At 40.0% G+C, this 19,366-nt stretch overlaps 1 protein-coding gene across 4 annotated transcripts in view; it reads right to left on the reverse strand.

Moving 5' to 3' along the window:
• Window positions 1-19,366, reverse strand: part of ITCH (itchy E3 ubiquitin protein ligase) — a 60,070-nt gene that overhangs the window by 5,622 nt on the left and 35,082 nt on the right. For all 4 annotated transcript variants that reach the window (XM_051633478.1, XM_051633481.1, XM_051633480.1 and 1 more), the window contains exons 6-20: window positions 18,751-18,793; window positions 17,352-17,521; window positions 15,929-16,196; window positions 14,602-14,697; window positions 12,964-13,138; window positions 11,769-11,835; window positions 11,150-11,234; window positions 10,214-10,342; window positions 8,795-8,867; window positions 7,768-7,839; window positions 5,413-5,501; window positions 4,600-4,759; window positions 4,199-4,332; window positions 1,962-2,102; window positions 326-446 (exon numbers count right to left, since the gene is read on the reverse strand). In XM_051633478.1, the coding sequence (XP_051489438.1) occupies window positions 326-446; window positions 1,962-2,102; window positions 4,199-4,332; window positions 4,600-4,759; window positions 5,413-5,501; window positions 7,768-7,839; window positions 8,795-8,867; window positions 10,214-10,342; window positions 11,150-11,234; window positions 11,769-11,835; window positions 12,964-13,138; window positions 14,602-14,697; window positions 15,929-16,196; window positions 17,352-17,521; window positions 18,751-18,793 (1,823 nt within the window). The remainder of the gene's footprint in view (window positions 1-325; window positions 447-1,961; window positions 2,103-4,198; window positions 4,333-4,599; window positions 4,760-5,412; window positions 5,502-7,767; window positions 7,840-8,794; window positions 8,868-10,213; window positions 10,343-11,149; window positions 11,235-11,768; window positions 11,836-12,963; window positions 13,139-14,601; window positions 14,698-15,928; window positions 16,197-17,351; window positions 17,522-18,750; window positions 18,794-19,366) is intronic.

Raw genomic sequence — 19,366 nt, forward strand, 5'->3', positions numbered from 1 at the left:
GCAATCATCTGTTGTGTATCTGGTTTTATCTCCCTTTTTGTCAAGTTACTCTTTGAACACAGGGAAATCAGATTTCTGAGGGTTACAAAAGCAACTTGAGAAGGAATTTCTACTGGCTAAATCTTAGCCTTTAGAAGTGGGTAAGGGGGGTGCAAACAGGCAAGTGAAGGGAAACACACTAACCAAATGCTACTCCAAGTTTCCCTCATGTGCACTATGAAACAGTTGTCAGCCTTAGTGAGTTCTGCTCATCAGACATCATGACTGGAGTTAAGTTTTTTCTGTGTAACACTCTTGATCTGGCAATAGCCAAACAACCCCTCACCTCCAGTTCCTTAGCATCAAAATACTGCAAATACTGTTGTGGCAGAATTTCATTGAAGCCTTCAAAGAAAGCCTGTGTCTGCTCCTCAACTCCTCGGGAAAGTCTCCATTCTGCTACTAACCTGTAAAAGAAGATACAGAAAGACCATTTAAGTGGCTTGTGCTCAACCAAGTCTTTGTTAGCCTATTTTGAGATGAACTGTAAGCTAAGTAAAAAAAAAATATCAAAATGGAAAGTCTGGAAAGTTCTGGGGATAAAGCACTGTATAATTCTTTGTAACCTTTACTCTGTGCAAATGATTTTGTTTTTTCTTCAAGTTAAAACCCTGTGTTTCCAACCACTCTGCTACAGAAAGTATTTTAGACTCAAAGAGGAGGCAGCATCTCTTCACTGATCATATTAATGAGAGCACAGCAGTCCCTAGGTATTTGAGGAAAGAGAAAAAATGCAGAGCTATATTTGTCTAATATTCTCCCCAGAAATCTCAGTCATTATCCATGAAAAGGTAAAAAACTAGGTCAAGTTGTACTGGTGAAGAGAAGTAGGACTGCTAGCTTACCAAGAAACGACTATGTCCATTTGGAAAGTTCCATATTTGTTTCTGTTAATCATGAAACTTTGCTCTGTGGCAGAAACTCCACTCTCCAATAATAAAAGGGTGAAAAGCAGGCAGGAGACCCGAAGAACCTGAACCCAGGGAGAAGCAGATATTATGCTGAATTCAAGCCTAACCTGTCAGGAGAACTGGAGTCTACAGGAGAGATGGCTATTTTCTGATTTCAACCCTAGAAACTTTGGGGACTTGAAGCAGGACTCAGAGTAAGACAAAAGAATGTGAGTAAAACTGGAATCCGAGCTCTCCCTGGGTTCCTAGAAACTAGAAGAGAACGGTTTTCTGCAGATCCTTCCTATTTTCAACCCCAACATCCATACTTTGCACAACTGCAAGATGCCAGTGTGTTTTTGCTGCTAATACCACCTTTTCTGTGAATCACTGCAGTGCCTTCAGATTACTCATGGGACCAAAATCCACTCCCTTCTCCCTCATCCATTTGCATAAGAGAAGCTTTCACAGAACACATGGTAGGAAAGTGAGGACAATTCCACTGTGACTCAGGTTATTTTGTGCCTGCAAAGTGTGACTTTTGTTTTTTATTGCAAGCACATCCTCCCAGATTAGATGTTGAAGGTCAAGCCTTAAAGCAGAACTTATGTACTGCTGCATGTTGAGGAAGAAAGGGACATTTCCAGGACAAAGCAGGTCACCATTCACATTTTTATTCTTTACTTGCTTTTAGGCTACGAAGCAAAGTCAGTCCAGTAATAACCACATGCAACAATTTCATGAAATGCCTGCCATTCACATTTATGTTGTGATGTTCCTCTAAACTTAAATACACCTGGGAAAAAAAGTGGACCTTCTACTGACTGTAACCTTTGGGAAAAGTGGATTTCAAAAAACTTGTTTTCAAATATTATATCCAAACAATTGTCAGTGGTTGTCAACATCAGCAAGAACTCAGAGACAGAATATCAGCAATGCTTCAGGTTACATATTTTGACAATCTTTTCTTGCTAGAACTAAAGAAAAAAATGACAGAGATAAGAGTATTTTAAAATCTTCATTTATTCTTACCTAATATACTCTTCCTTGTTTTCTTCTGTGACGAGAATGTTGCTACCATTTGGCTTCAAATCATGGCTTTTGATTTCACCTAGGATTTCTTTATCAACTGAGAAAAACATTTCCAAGCCACATTCTTCAATATTATTCTCTCTGGAAGGAAAAAACATTTTGAATAACTGTGTCAAGACCTTGTAGTCAGTAGAGGAGACGGGTACGAGGAACCTTAAGAAATAAAAGTTTGGAGCTAAATAACCAAGACAGGGAAGTGCTCCTTACCTAGAAATTACAGCTTTGCAAGATGTACTGACTCATTTTGCCTATGAATTGTACTCCTGATCAGAATTTTTTAATCAACAGAACCCTTGAATTTACCCACCTCAAGGCTGACCTGCTGGCCATGATCTGTGCAATACAGAAATGTTGCAGGCAGTGACAATTTTTGCACCTTTCACTGTGTATTTATTGCTGCTTCTTACAGGCAATGCAAGGACTGTGCTAAAAGGCTAAAGCTGCCACTTGGTCAGGTAACAGCAGGGAAGAAACTACTAGGAAGGACTTTGCATGCTGAATGACTTATCTTTGACTCCAATATATTTATGGGAATCTCTTGCTAATTTATACTACAACATCCCAAGCTCCTAAGATAACAAAGTACAAATGCTCCTGCTAAAGAGGAATTATCTTAGAAATTAAGGATGTGCAAATTCTGGATAAAAACCTTTCAGACTTCTGGCTACAAAACAGGCTAACAGGATTCCTTAATTACAGAAATCTGGACTTCCAGCTTTCACACCTTTTCTTCTCTTTTGGGTCTCAGTTTCATGGTATTTTTACTCAAACAGCAACTATGACAAGTTTTCCCAATGGAATTTCATCTTATCACACCTTTTTAGCAGCACATACATTGAGTACAGAACATACAGCTCTTTGAAAGCCAAACCAAAATTCCTCTCTCCATTTGTGAACATCTCCTAAAGCTGATGTCTCCCTTCCTCTTTGTTCAGGATAACACTTCTGAGATTCACCAAAACAGGAGGTGACAATCTTGTCTGTTATATTTATTTCTGCATTTAAAAACTGGTTTTCTGTATTCTGGTTTTGCATGATTCTAGTCACAGAATGAATGCTAAATTTTCTGATAAATTTTTGCTATGGCAGTAAAAAAACCCACCCCCAAACCCCTGAATTTGTCTTTTTGTCTTTCCCTTCTAATTTTATTGATTTTCAAGCTGCTGGGAAGGGAAAATCACCTCTGAAACAAATTGAGCACATCAACTATGGACTAGGACACCCTGGAGTCCTGCTATTATAAAGCAGTACAGAATTATAACCCTTTAGATGTAAGGGTTTGTTGTTTTTTTTTTTTTTTTAATTAGAGGCATCTGCAAAGGGGTGGAGAAGGACTCAAAAATAAGAATGCAGAGCAGACAGATGACTGACAATCCATCCATGGAAACATTCAGCTTGGAATAAAAAAAACAAGGACAGCTAGAAAAATGCACGAGCATTAACTTCTTTAAATCATTACATCTTCAGTGTTAACCTTTCAGTCAAGTCTCAGGTACGACTAACAGGAGAACTGTGGTAGTAAATAATAAACTACATTTCACATTATTGTAGCACTAGGCATTTAGTTTTCTAACTAAGCCAGGTACTAGAGAAACATTGAGTGGATTTTTGCTGATTTCTTTTGATCTGTTTTCTCAAAAGTTTCAGAAATTTACTCAAACCATTTTATTTGTAACAGTGTTCAAGATTGCCACGTCTGTGTAATGTCTGCCTGGATTTATTACAAAAAAGCAAAAATCATAGAATCATAGAACATGTGGGGTTGGAAGGGACCTCTAAAGGTCACCCAGTCCAGCCCCTGCAGTGAGCAGGGACCATTTTAACTAGATCAGGTTGCTCAGAGCCCCATCAAGCCTGACCTTGAATGTCTCATGGGATGGAGCCTCCACCACCTCTGGGCAACCTGCTCTAGTGCTTCACCACCCTCATAGTAATGAACTTCTTCCTAATATCCAATCCAAGGTGCTGTGCAGAATATTCAATGAACCAGAAAGGCTTTTGCATTATGAAACTATTATTTGTTCATCTGAAGTTACAGTAAAAATTCCAGCACTGCTCTGGAATTGGTGCATTTTTCAGTTGGGTTTTTAATAACAAATTGACACCTACTTCCTGACAGAAGTGAAGATCAAAACCATTGTGTTGCTACTTCAAGAACAAAATCAAGTCAAACTCACTTTACCCAGATGAGAGAGTTGTAAAACTCTGGGTCAACAGATTCTAAATCCTTGAGTCCTACTGGCTTGTTTAGCATCCGTTTATAGAAAGGCAGAGAGAAACCAGTGTCAATGAACTTCCCATGGAACAGAGCCTGAGGAACACAAAAACAAGGTCATGCAAAGGATGACTGAATGTCTGACAACATTCTGGACTCTGCACCTCTGAAATCTGACAGGTAAAGAGTTAAACCAACCTAGAATATCATGACTGTGAACATGCTGAATTAACTTACACTACCAGTCATTACAGCCAATCACTGGACAAAGAGTTTCAACTCAAAAAGGAATTGTTCCATCTAAGGCTGCAATATTTACTTCCAGGGAAACTACATGAGAGAACTTCCTACTTTTCAACTTACCATGGCAATGAATCTTCCAATGAATCGGAAGTATTTCAGGTGGTCTGGATTAATATAAGAGGCTGGGTTTATCTGTAAGCAGTAGTTATCTTTCCCTGCATATTCAAACAGGCAATACATTGGGTTCAAAACTTCATGTGACAATAGAAAGAACCACTCCCTGAAAACACACAAACAATAAAAACACGTTTCAAAATAAATTAAATTAGAGATTACTTGAGCTAACTCCTGTTGACCTGGGAACTCATTGGCACATAGGCAATCAATCTGACTTCTTCACCAGAACGTACATTAGACCCAACTGAGCACAAACTGAAACTGACACAGTTTGGAATGACTAGCAGAGTTACAGTGATATCCAAGTGTCAGTGGTTTGGCTAAAACACACTCTTCTCCAAATGAGCAGATCAAAAGTCTACCACTGATTGAAACTTCAGGGTTTTAGGGAATGCTAATTAATATATGCATTTCTCAGTTACATTCCAGTAAAGACTTGTGAAAGTAGATTTCTATTCACTTTTTCCATAAACCTCTACATCAGTATTCACGGTTGTGCCAAAGACTCACTGTAGCTCAGTAAACTAGAGTAAGACCTCTTTAATCACTGAGACAATTAAAGTAATTCCTAATGCAAGCTGAAAATAATTGTATACAGTTTTAAGGCATGCTTACACCCTAGGGAATGTCTTCCTTAGATATTCTGAGGAAAGGTAAGGAATAAACTTCACTAAGCCCTGCAGTTCAAGTGTCTGTTTGGGGAAGTCTTCACACCAACCAGAAAAATATATGAATTGCTATTTCAGTTTAGTTTACCTTGCAACACCTCCATAATCTAAACCTTCTTCACCAGGGAAAATAACCCATAAACGTCTCCGTAGATCCTGAGGGCTGAAGCTCATTATCTTAGTAAAAGAAAAACAATCAGTTCTTTTTAAGAAATCAGCTGTAAGCACTAACTAGACTTCTTATCATCTGCTATCAAGAAATACAGTAATAATTCAGACCACAATATAGTAACAACAACAGCAACAAAAATTCAGACCATAAAATGAACCACAAGTATGTGAAGCACCTGCTTATGGAATGTTCATGGAATGTGAAGTGTTATTGCAAACTTATTTCCATAGATCCAAAAGCAGAAGATGGAAAAGAAAAAGAAATAATCATTCTGAAAGCAAAGACTGGGAATACTCAAGCCAGCAGTGGGTCTGTAAGAATGTGACAGAAATCTATCCAATAAATAACAGGCCCAAATGAGTAAATTGGGTGTTTGTTAAACAGCATCCTGAGTGGTCTCCCAGTTGCAAGTAATGAAGAGACATAAGCAAGGACTCAGGGAAATAAATTAGAAACAAAACAATAATAAACATTCATTTACATCTCCTAAAGGGGATGATAAAAATGTAACTGGTTTATTTTAGAAGAGTTAGGAGGAATCATAGATGCTAAGGAACTTTAACTAATGATGGTTTTAATGCAATGACCAGATCTGCAGTTATGCTAATTGGGTCAAGTGCTGGAGATTTACAATCAAGAAATTTCACAGAACAATTTTGGGTGTCCAAGAACCTTAAGTTTTTGGTTTGCAATGAGAGGCACAGAATATGCATCAAAATTTGCATTTTCAAACCTCCTAGATGTCTGCTGTGATCACCACAATAAATGTTACAACCTCAACTGAGATACCTGCAGATGATGGATGACAAGTATAAAACACTCATCAGGTCTTTGTGATTATGTAATCTAAATTACTGATCAGGCACCCTGTTTTCCCAGGGAAATGGAGGTTTGCTGAGGTTTAGGTAACTACATCATCTCTCTTGGTTCCTACCAGCACAGTATCAGCTTATTAGCTCTACAGTTACTGTAAAAGAACAAGTGCAATTTCAAAAATAAGGCTGGAACTAACTTTCAGTTACAGGATTTATTCTGTTCCCTTCTAACCCCTTTTATTTGCAGATGTCACTGTTCCAAAATAAAAGACCAGACAACTGCACTATTTGTTGCTTCTGCTAAGCCAGTTGACAGTAATTTGAACAAGAAAGCATTCATCCTTGTTTAAGAATCTGTTTAAAAATACTATTCCATTTTGGATTAAAACTGGAAGAGGGGAGATTTAGGTTGGACATTAGGGAGAAATTCTTCACTGTGAGGGTGGTGAGACACTGGAACAGGTTGCCCAGGGAAGCTGTGGCTGCCCCTTCCCTAGAAGTGTTGAAGGGCAGGTTGATCCTGGGACTAGATGATCTATAATGTCTCTTCCAACCCCAACCATTCTGGGATCCTACGATTCTGATTTGTTCCAGTTTCCTGGCTTGACACATCTGTGATAATTCCTACAAGAAGTGGAAGCCTGCAGACACACGTGCAGATAAAAAAATCATGTAGGGACAGAGGAAGGTGAAAGTTCCTCTCTTCTTAGGTAAGATCTGCATTTCCTTAAGTTATTTTTAAGTCAGAAAAAAGTGGCCAAGAGGAATATAACCCAAGAGGAGTCACTGTGTGCACTTCCAAACCTGTTTCTATGGATGTTATTAGACTGATCAAGAGCTACTTTTGGCTTCAACTTAACAAGCAATAGGAGTGATTTACTGCCACAACAGACAGTCAAAGTAAAATTCAAAACCACTTGGAAATATTGTATAGCAGCAAATTTTAACCATGGTTTAGGTCTGTAGATATCAAGAAGAACTTTGCTACTAATAATCTAAAGAGAAATAATAATTTTTGTTTTCTTTTAACCAGTTCATTACCTATTTAAAGACCCACAACACCCAGACTGAGATCAGCTTAATAAATGTTGGTATAACATGTGCTTTTATATCAGAGGAGAAATGTGCCAGCAAATATCAGCACAACATGCAATCTTTGCTCTGCTCCAGCTCCCCTTAAAATTAACTTGCATTTTAAAGAATTCTGAGGAAAAACATAAAATTAAAAAAATTACCTCTCAGTCAGATAAGAGTCTTTAGAGCCAGAAATTAACATTTTAGCATGACCTTTTAATATACAAGTATGAATGTATCCTTACTATTGAACCAGTACTGGTTTTTTGTTAGTCTCACTTAAAATAACATTAGCAAGATGTCAAAGGTCAGGAATGACGTGTCAATAAATTTAATCAACACAACTTTTCATGCCCACTACTAACACGTTTTAATACTCTACCTGTTGAAATGAGTCCTCAAATAATGTTTTTCTGCTCACTGTGATCTTTATGTGCTGTGGCATTCCCAGTTGCTGAAATGAAATGGTTAGAGGTGAAGTGCACAATCTCTTGAAGTTCCTAATACTGAGTTTGGACTGTTATTTGTTGATGGACTTCAGAGGCACAGCTAAATTTCACTAATCCATATAAAACAAACCCTGTTACCAAGATACTTAAATTGTATTTACTCCAAGAATAAATTACTTCCAATACTGCTACCTAGAGTGAGGTGCAGGTGCCTCCAGTCCTGCTTAGAACAGGTTCAAATACTGCACTTGTACAAGACATCAGAAAACATCAACATCAGTAACACACTCTAAGTCAGCAAGGCTTTCTAGCTCAGAATTTAATAAAAACTTAGAAAATTTAGGTTATTCTGCACAAAATTAAAAGTGAAAAACTAGGCTAGTCCTTCCTCTGTTTTTCAAAGGACAATTCATCCACTCTTGAAAATTGTAATATTTAATCCCAAGACTTTTTCCTAAACACCAAGGTACTTAATCTTTTGATATACATGGAGTTCAGAGGACCCAAGACTGACACACTGGAACTTGCTGTCATGTCAGAGCACACAAACATGTATCACAGTATATTCTACAATGTTCAGACATGATCTGGGCCAACTGTCCTGCATTGTCTTCCGAAGACATTTGTGCATAGAGTAGATCTTGCATTACCTGTAAAAATACTGTACCTCCATATATTCCCTTAGTAACAGCAGAAAGGAAACACTATTCTGATAATGCACCACTTCAAAAGGAAGTAGCTAAATTGATGTTTTCCTTTATTCTAAAAAGTTTTAAAGTCACAGCTTGGATACCTTTAAAGCTTACAGGAGTTTATACAAATCCTGTATTTACTCCCCCTTAATTTAACTCACCTTGACCTCACAGCAATTTGATTACCTTTACTTGCAAGGAGTTCATTTAAAGCATGGAAGCAAACCCCAAAAAAGCAAGCCAAGATTCCCAAGAGATGAATCCATACCTGACACCAGAATCTGAAATAATGGACCTTTGCCTTGAAGTCACGCACATAAGCTATCTGGGGTCCATTGTCTCTGGAACCAAAAGGAGAAAAAATTAATTCCAAAAGTGTTTTTGTAAGTAAAAACCCTGAAAATGTATTAATTATATAGTTGTGTTGTTTATTTGGCTATCTAGTTGAAAGATACAACTCTACAGGTTTGGGGAAGAGTGGCTGGAAAGCTGTCCAGCAGAAAGGGACCTGGGGCTTCTGACTGACAGGCAGCTGGGCATGAGCCAGCAGGGTGTCCAGGTGGCCAAAATGGCATCCTGGCCTGTAATGGAAATAGCGTGGCCAGCAGGAACAGGGAGGTGATCTGTCCCCCTGTCCTCAGCACTGGTGAGGCCACACCTGGAATTTTGTGTCCAGTTTTGGGCACCTCAATGCAAGGACACTGAGCTACTGGAGTGTGTCCAAAGAAGGGCAACAAAGCTGGTGAAGGGCCTTGAGAACAAGTCTTATGAGGAGCAGCTGAGGGAACTGGGGATGTTTAGTCTGAAGAAAATAGGTTGAGGGGAGACCTCTTCACCCTCTGCAACTGCCTGAAAGGACACTGTAAAGAGGCAGGTGCTGGTCTCTTCTCACAAGTAACTGGTGACAGAACAAGAGGAAATGGCCTCAAGTTGCACCAGGGGAGCTTTAGACAAGACATGAGGAAGAACTTTTGCACTGAAAGGGCTGTCAGACATTGGAACCTGCTGCCCAGGGAGGTGGCTGAGTCAACATCCCTGGATGTGTTTAAAAGGTATCTAGATGTGGTGCTTGGGGACATAGCTGAGTGATGGACTTGGGAGTGTAGAATTAATGGTTGGACTCAATGATCTTGAAGGTCTTTTCCAACCCAAGCGATTCTATGAAGATTCTTATTCACATTTTTTAATTTTAGGGTGTAATTTTCTTGTTTTCAAACAAAGAAACACAAAATCTTCCATTGTAAATGGTGGGGAGCATACACTACTTCTGAAACAGTTATCTGATTATGAAGTGTGGAAAAGATTCTAACAACAAGGACGGGATGACATTCAGTTCATTTAAATTCTGGTTTTAACTCCATTCTGGGTCCTAAGAATCAAACAAAGAAAGGGTTGGGTGTACTTTTAAACAGAAAGACTAGTAACTGGAAGGGATCTGGTCCTCAGCACTGATGAAGCTCCTCCATTACTCTTCAATCTCATACAGTACTTGGCAAGAAGGACTGTGAAGTGCTCAGAACACTGCTGCTTGAGGGACAGTCACCAGTGGGTGAAAACATCCAGGGAACTGAGCAGCATTACTAGATGTTAAACATTCTGCATAAAAAACTGTAAAAAGGGAAAGAAAGACTTTCTAGAATGATCCATGCTGAGCTTCTCTTTTGAAAACTCAGTTAAAAACACTTACAGAGCAGACTTGCCCGTGCGGGGGTCTATGTAGGTGGTAGTTCTTCTGTTGTGATCCACAAAATAGGGAATGCCATCCACAGTGAATCGCATTTCCCAGCCCTCTGGTAAGGGCTTCTCATTTAATTGACTATGGATGCAAGAAAATATAAGGTATCTGATCAACTTGATGCATTAATGTCACTTGGAACAATACGTGAGACAGTAAAAGTTGTGGCAGATCTAGAAACACTACAGATTGATACATTTTCCATTCAATATTTATTCTACCTTTTTTTCCCCCTCTTAAATTTTCACATCAGCTCTCAATGAGACCCCAATGACTGTTTAAATAAATATTAACTCATGTGGTTGCACTACCTGGAACAACAGCAAATAGAAACTTAAGGGAAAAATGTAAAGGTTTACCCATTTTTTTCCCCACTCAAACAAAAAGGTATTATCTTCTATTAGTTTTTTTCCTCAAAAACCAATATAATTTTACTAAGTAGCTTTTGGTACCTCATGTAAAATCACAGTGGTCCAAAACTTATTTCTGAATGACAAAGATAAAAGAGAATGGAAATACTGATCTTGCCTAAGCTTTGAAGAACTTCCAACTCCATTTTAGTATAAATAAAAACAGGTCTCCATGTATTTGGAAGCCCTGAGTAGTATCACTCTGAAGTGCTCTCAGAGTGACTCCCTCCACACACCCACACAGTGGGAACACATTTGTAACTGTGGAGCCAGCACACTTGGTTACTCGGCTGTGTTCTCCACAGAACAGTGTTTTCCACATCTTGCTGTTGATCAAGACTCTCCTTTGGTTAGTACCTTTTAATATTTTACTGGGCTGTCTGAAGTTTGTATAGGACAGTCCACGTTTCCTAGCTCTCACTCTCACTCCTTCTGTTACTTCTCCATTTCAGACTTGAAGCTGCAACTGTTTTCTTACCCTTGACTCCTGGGATCTTCCCACTGAGTAATTCGTGTGTTGTGATTGACAAAATACACCCTGCCATTGCTGTCAGTTCTCTTTTCTGGAAAGGAAAGAGGAAAAAAAATCAATACCTTCTTAATGCATTGCTGAGACTACATCAAATTAAAAAAAAAAAATCCATCAGCAGACCCTGCCACAACCTCCACTGTCTTCAGGTTTCTGTGTACCTCCTTTGACTCAACATCTTTTTGTTTTTCACTAACACTATTCCTTAACAGGTTATGTCACAAACAGGAACTCATCTTAATACTCCTGACTGCTCACAATGATAAGGAAATTGCCCCATCACCTCAGTGCAAAGCTGCACCTAAAGCAGGAGGAATCCTGCCTAATGAAAGGGGTACAAAAAAGGGTGACAGTGTGAAAGAAGCTGTTTATGACAGCTACAGGGAGGGAACCAGACTTTGAAACTGCCCATGCTTGTCAGGACTCTTGGCTTTAATTTTTAAAAGATTTTCATCCATATTTTAACTTTAAAAAAACTAGCCCAGAACAGCTGACAAAATCATTTGGCAGGAGTATGCTTTAATGTTTAATTACACTGCATTACCAAACACTTCCCAGGCAGCCTTACCCCATCCAGACGGCAGAGGGCCAAGAGGATCAAACTCTTTGTTCTGTGTGGATGAAAAATCCTGGTTCTGCAAGTCAGACAAACAAACGGTGCATTAATGACTAGTCATTTGCTCTCCAGAAGTTCTGCCATAGCCATCATAAATTATTGAAGTAAGTGCATTTTGGTTAATTTTACATCTAAGCGAAGATGCCAACAATTTCTTTCTCTCCACAGACACTGCCTGTTTCACAGATCTTGGCATGCTTCATTAACTCTAGTGCCAGGAAAATAATCATCCTTTGTTTAGGTCCCCTGCCTACACAGAAGGGAACTTAGTACAGCAGCACCCAAAGCAATCAGAAGGCAAACCACTCAATTCCTGTGTGCAGTACAGTTCCCCCTACCACCATTTGAGGTCCATTCTCTATGCCCACAGCAAACACACACCTACACTACTCTTGATAAACTCATAGCATGAGTTAGTTACCTAAAGTCTACTTTCATCAGAGGTCAGCAATGGGTTTAATATCATGGAAGGATTATGTTCAATTTCCCTGCTTTCATAACATTAATTGTGCATATTTCATTTTACCCAAAGCAGAAATACATGTCCTGTGAGCTTGTTTTCCTGTCAGGTCTTTGGTGAAGCCAATACCAGACACTATACAAATAACTCACCTTATTACTAAGCTGTAGTTTGTTTTGAAACAATGCCTTTTATCCACATTGTACATAAATTTTATCAGAGAACACCACCTATGTTTATTTACCTGGCAAACAAAAGCCCAACACTGCATATGCTGCCTGCAATAAGGTTGCCAATTCTTATTTCCTGTCATGCTACACACACAAAGATACAACATTATAATAAACAATACATGATAACAAAGGCTGGTATGGGCTGTCCAGGGAGGTTGTGGAGTCTCCTTCCCTGGGGACATTCCAAACATACCTAGACACATTCCTGTGTGAGCTACTCCAGGGGATCCTGCTCTGGCAGGGGGTTGGACTAGATGATCTTTTGAGGTCCCATCCAACCCCACCCATCCTGTGATTCTGTGTGATCCCGTATCCTCACAGGGAACAGCCACTCACAAGCACGCCCCAAACTCAAACACATCCACACTTTCAATATGCAGAAGAGAGATGAACGGGTTGAAAATTTGCATAAGATCTCTAACTTCACCTTTACGGTGACCATTCTTTTCCTTACCCCATAGATGAACCTCTGGTTGAACTGCTGCATGGCTCCCTGCAGCTGGCTGCGCTGCAGCTGCCACTGCTCGTAGTTCCGCACCGACTCCAAGGTTGGTCTCTGCCACGTTGTGGTTCTGGTGAAGTGGTCAACGTAATAAATTCTCCCCATGTTGTCAACTCGTCGCTCCCAGCTTTGAAAAAAAATAAATTACAGGCAATGTTTCTCAACAGCAGTTGATTTTAAGGGCTCAGAAGCACTTTCAGGCAAACAGGCAGTACATTGGAAGTGGACATCAAGCGTGGGCTCAGCTGGCAACTTCTTCTCCTTTAATCTTCCACTAAAACTATATAAGAGCTACAATTTTTTGAGGAGAATCAGTTTTACTTTGTTGCATATTACATCAAGTCAGAGTCATACTGTAGTCTCAGGATTTTTTGAAATAGTTCTCAAGTTTACACAAAGCTCTGTCAAAACTGTGCTGCCGTCACTGCATTTATCCCCCCCGACACAGGAACAGCCTGCTGGTTTCTCCTAAAGAGCCAGGAAAAACCCTGAGAGTTTGGGCTGTGCAATGCAGGATTTCCTGACACTCTAATCTGGCAGAAAAGGAAGGTGGGGGCATGGGTTTTGGGTTGGTTTTGGGTTGCTTCTTTTAATTGTTTTCATTTAGTATGAAATCAATACTATTTACCAAACTGGAGTGAAAACACCACTATTCTGAGTAAGTGTAACTAAAACACTAGTCAGTTGTCTCAGAGTTCAAAAACAAAATTGAGTATGGCAGCTAGGGTCCCTTTATGAGACTGTCTGTTTTTATTTAATATGAAGTTCTTCACTATTCCACCTGTTCTTTACGATTCCAGCCAGTAATTCATACAAGGATGTGAATCACGTGAGGCTGAATGAAGTGCAACAGAATAATTCCTCTGGTTTTGTTCCATTGGTTAAAAAGTAAGAAACACAGCACAACTGTGAACTGGGTGTTCTGATGCTAACAGCTGGGAAATCCTAATATCCAAAGCTGGTAGTAATATCCAAAGAGGGTAGTAAATTGGCAGCTGGCAATCCTGAGACAAGATCAAAGGACTGCAAACAGCAACCTCAGGACAAAGAGGTAACCAAGGGCAGTCTAGCTCAAGCTGATGGTTACCTTAACCCCAAACCACTTTTCTGTGGTTTTGATTCTTTTACATTTGGGGGTGTCTATATTCTTTAACTGAAATAGTTTCTCAGTAAAAGATGCACCTGCTCAATCTTCGACAGGAAATTCAGATTCTGTTATTTTTGACATTCAACTCTTTTCCATAGTCACTCTGGTTGGAAAAGATCTCTAAGATCATCCAGTCCAACCATAACCTCACTCTACCAACCATTAACCCAACCCTACCAAGTGCAGTGCTTAAACTATGCTCCTAAGCACCACATCTACAGGTCTCCTAAACACCTCCAGGGATGGAGACTGCACTGTGCATTTTTGCAGAACTCCTTGGAGACAACCTGGAGCAATTCTTTGCACTGGCTTTCACATCTCTAGTTACAAAGATGATTTCCAGCTTCAGTAAAAGGTCAGTCAGCTAATTCCAAAAAAATCCAGACCTACGCTAAAAAAATCCAGACATATCCTAGACATTCATACGACTTATCCTGGCTCACCTTGGAGGAAGAGGCTCTGGTCGATCCCATGTTGTTCTCTTCTCAACATGATCCACATAGTACACACGACCATGCTGGTCTACTCTTTGCTCCCAACTGAAAAGAAAACAGTATTTTTATCTTCCTCCAGACCAAACTACTCCAGACATTCATCCACAGTATGAGGATGGAAAATGTTTGTTGTCATATTATTTCTAAATGAAATGCTTGAAACTAACACTTGGTTCATATACAATACACAGCGGTACAATGTTTATGTTAATTTTATGTAGACTAGAACACAAAAAAACAGTCTACATGAACACCAGTTTCTGGGAAACTGAAGTTAAAACTCATGCCTAAGCATAAAATCTTAGCAAGCAATGAAGAAAGGTTTTGTATTCAATATCAAGTGTATCAATCACCTGCTGAACAGAATCATCTGCAGAGCATAATCCCCTTTAGAGTGACATTAATTCAATTTAAATCCTCAAAAAATGCACATTTTGCACAGATCACATACATGCAGAGTTCACCATAAGGGCACTGGTCAGGTATTTTCTGCATATACAGCATTTGGGATAGGGCCTGGCCCCTGTGTTTGCAGCAAATGAAACACTGTGGGGAAAAAAGCCTGATAATTTGCCAATTCTGTTGAAATGAAAACAGTAAAGCTACAACCAATGTTTTCAAGACTGCTTTTGTATTTCACAGTTCTCCTGTAAGTGAGCTCATTCAGACCTCTCCTACTTTTGGTTCAACAAATTAAGGCAGATCTTCACTGTTTACACCTTTCACACTGGGCAGCTTCTGCCTCCCCCACTCAAAGAGGCCAGAAATCTTTTTAAATTTTTTTTTTGTTTTAAGTTTAGAATCTAAATGAGAGCTTTGAGGCAACAGACCATCTGGCAAATTCTTCATGTACCTGAAACACAACAGTGTGCCCACACTGCTCCCAGGAGTACCAAGTCCAAAACTTCAGGACATATCACAGATGATGTGCTGCAATAAGCAGCTCTTCTCTTACCTATACCAATATTTCACTCCCTGACTTCATGCTGATTTGAAGACAGCAGCTGTCACACCACTTACAACTTCTAAGTTTCCCTGACATGGGAAGGTATCACTAAGTACCAAAAATATCTGGAAGATAAACTGTTTTCTTGAATAAACCAGTGGCCCACCTCACAAAACAGTCATCAAGAACTCCACAGTAATATTGGAGAGGATTTCTGTTCTGCAGCAAAAGGCAGGTGTTATAATGTTTTGTTACACCTAATGTAAGTAAAATAAAGTAAACCCAGAAATATCAGCACACGAACACACAGAACAATCATAAAACTCATACCCAGGTGGAAGAGGACCTTGACTGACTGTAGCCTGAGGTGAAGGGTTTACTGGCTGGATTTGTTTTGACACTGGAGGTGTGATGAGCGTGGCAGTTGCAGGAGCTGTTGTTGCAGGTGCTGTTGCAGGAGCTGTTGTTGCAGCTGTAGTTGCAGCTGTTGCTCCCTCAGGGCTCTGCTCTGAAGATGTGTTTGAAGCTGTACCTGCCAGTGATCCTGCACTGGCTCCATCATTTTCAGTGCTCGTGGATGAGGGACCATTTACACTTGCTATGATGTCAGAGATACCAAAGACCAAAAAGAGCTGGTAAGTGTATTTTTCACCAATCCACTTTAGAAGTTGTAAAGCACAAAAGAAAACATGCAAGAATTGGCATTTCAAAGTGCATGAATACAGCCACATTTTAGAGCTTATACAAAAACTAAAAAGCAATTTCATCTCACTCTGTAAAAATGCTTTAGTCCAAGAACTGCCACCAATGGCACAATTGTGATCTTTCTGGCAGAATAAACCAGACTCACTGAAGAAAGCTGTCTGCATTCTGTAAAGTCTAAGCAATTATAAACAAGAACTCTAGCACTGATAAGTTAATTCTTTTTCCATTTATTATTTGGCATAATAATTTAAGAGATAATCAGCATAACATTTTCAAGAAGAGATGTGAAAGAAATTATTGGAATGGGAGGGGAATAAACACCTTCATAGAATGGTAATAATTATTCTGATAATGGTAATAATAACAACAATTCTGGTAATAATGATCATTCATGATAATAATTCTTTAAATGTTTTCCTTTTTTTCTGAGTGCCATTTGGTGGGTGGGACTAAAAGCCTTATTTATGTCAGGCCCTGTTACTGAACTACACTGGGTTAATCTTTCAAAGCAATCCCTTCATTGCAGTTTCCCATCCAGACTCAGCATTTATCAACTGTAATGATGAGAATAGTGAAACATGTTGCAGTTTATGGGGGTACAGGGGTTACCCTAAAACTATCAACTAACTTTTCAGGACTACTTGTCCTATAAGTTATGTAGTTTTGAAATAATCAGATAAATTTTTTTAAAACCCTATGACTTTCAGTAAAAAAACCCCAACAATTACTCTCTTTAGTGCTGCTTTTTCACAGAATGAACTGCAACTACAGAAACATGTAACTAGTATTTCAAAACCAAATACTATCCACTGGAGCCAGTTCTCTGAGTCCCTCAGCAGATTTCATCTCAAGTCTCAAACTCTTAGTGCTTTGGTTCCCTTCAGCTCTTTTGGGCCCAGCTCCACTACATGTAGCTGCATCACTGCAATCGTCACTTAACAGATATGAAAGCAAGACATTTCCAGTAATATAAATAATGATTAAAAGTAAGTATCAGAATCAGCTTTGTTTGTTTGAAAACAGGAATGCCTGGCCCTGGCACACGTACCAGCTATGGAGGTGGGTCTGCGGGGAGTGGGTGGAGGTGGTCTAGAAGGCCTGGGAGGTCTAGGAGGTTTGCAGTTTCCATTTGTGAGTAAGGGAGAATCACTGCCATTAACAGTCTTTTTTTCACTGGGAGCAGCATCTTCACAGCTTTCAAGGCCATTTGAGTTAGCTCTTTTGCAGGAAGAGACAGAAAGGAGAAGTGTTCTAATGGTGTACGGATGAGACTAATCTTTAGGGAAGACACTAGAATGTCACAGTTATAACCAGGTGAGATACTTACCTCTGTAGTAATGATAAAGACCTACATCTCTGTAAACATACTGATTTCCTGAGGTGTAAGAAACCTCAACTGATGAATTAGAGACTGTGCTGGGCTGGAAGGGACCTTAAAGATCATCCAGTTCCGACCCCCTGCATGGGCAGGGACACCTCCCACCAGCCCAGGCTGCTCCAAGCCCCATCCAACCTGCCCTTCAACACTGCCAGGGATGGGGCAGCCACAGCTTCCCTGGGCAACCTGGGCCAGGGCTTCGCCACCCTCACAGGGAAGCATTTCCTCTTCATGTCCAACCTAAATCTCCCCTGTTCCAGTTTTAATCCATCCCCCTTGTCCTCTCCCTCCCTGCCCTTGTCCCAAGTCCCTCCCCAGCTTTCCTGGAGCCCCTTCAGGCCCTGGAAGGTGCTCTAAGGTCTCCCTGGAGCCTTCTCTTCTCCAGGCTGAACACCCCAACTCTCCCAGCCTGTCTCCAGAGCAGAGCTGCTCCAGCCCTTGGATCATTTTTGTGTCCCTTCTCTGGACATGTTCTAACAGGTTCATGTCCCTCTTGTATTGAGGGCTCCAGAACAGAAAGGATGTGAAGAACAACACCTGTCACCAGATGATCCTTGAGGTACCCTCCAATCTGGCATTCTAAGATTACAATTCTATGATACTATTACACAGCCAGACATTTTGAAAAGCCAAGCATGGACACATTCTTCTGAGCACAAAAATGAAACAGAACAAAAACAAACTCTCATGGGAAGACTTTAGACAACATAGCTTTACTATAGAGTTACTACCTATTAAAAAAAACAGTGAAATTTAACTTGAGAGACTCCCACTGCCATCCAAGAGTGTTGGACATTGTACAGATCCTTAGAAATACTGGTAGTACTGGGGACTAATTACAATGGCATTTTGCTCACTGCAGGTTAATCCACCATCAAGTACGGTCACACTTTCATCCTCCCAAGCAGCAAGCTACACAATCTGATACTGGCTTCAAAGCACTGCAACTGCTGGACAGCTTTTGGTTATCTTCTTAACAAAGCTAAATTGCCTTCTTAATCAAGCATGCAACTCTTTCAAAACTGCACACCCTAAAAGGCAGTATATAAAAGAGGGAAACAAGTCTTACCGTGTATCATTCTTTACTTTCGAGCTGTCATTCTGTGTAGGACCTTAAATATCAGAAAGAAAAAGACAACAGAAGTATAAGCAACACTCTGAATCATCTCCAAGAAAAGCAGCAGTCTTTAATGCTCCCTTTCCTTTCCAATGGAGAGGTGGCACACTGTGTGCTGCTTATCTCCTGCCTTGTTTGAACCTGCACACATTTGGCATGTCTCTATGTGTCCATACATATTTTCTTTAAACCACTGCCACTGTGAGTAATATTTTCACTTTATGGAAGACAGACCAGGCTAGCATTTGACTGTATGAATGTTCCCAAACACACAGAGTTCAACAGCATCATCTCCTGTCTTTGCAGCAGTATCAAGCAGTTTTCTCCACTCCTCAAGTGGAGCTGGCTTTTCATATTCTCTGCTTTTTCAGTGATGACAGACAGAGCAGGAAGGGCAACAACTCCTCCAAAATCTTCTTTCTGCTTGGCTAGCAAGTAACCACAGAGGCTTTATCTTCTGGGGCTCTCTAGCCTGGACCCTTCCCTTTCTCTGTAAATTATTTAGCATAAAGGCATTTAAGCAGGTACAAAACATGGCTGCACTCCAAAGAGAATTACAGCAGCTCAG

The sequence above is a fragment of the Apus apus genome, chromosome 15, assembly GCF_020740795.1.
Source record: "Apus apus isolate bApuApu2 chromosome 15, bApuApu2.pri.cur, whole genome shotgun sequence".
NCBI lineage: Eukaryota > Metazoa > Chordata > Aves > Apodiformes > Apodidae > Apus > Apus apus.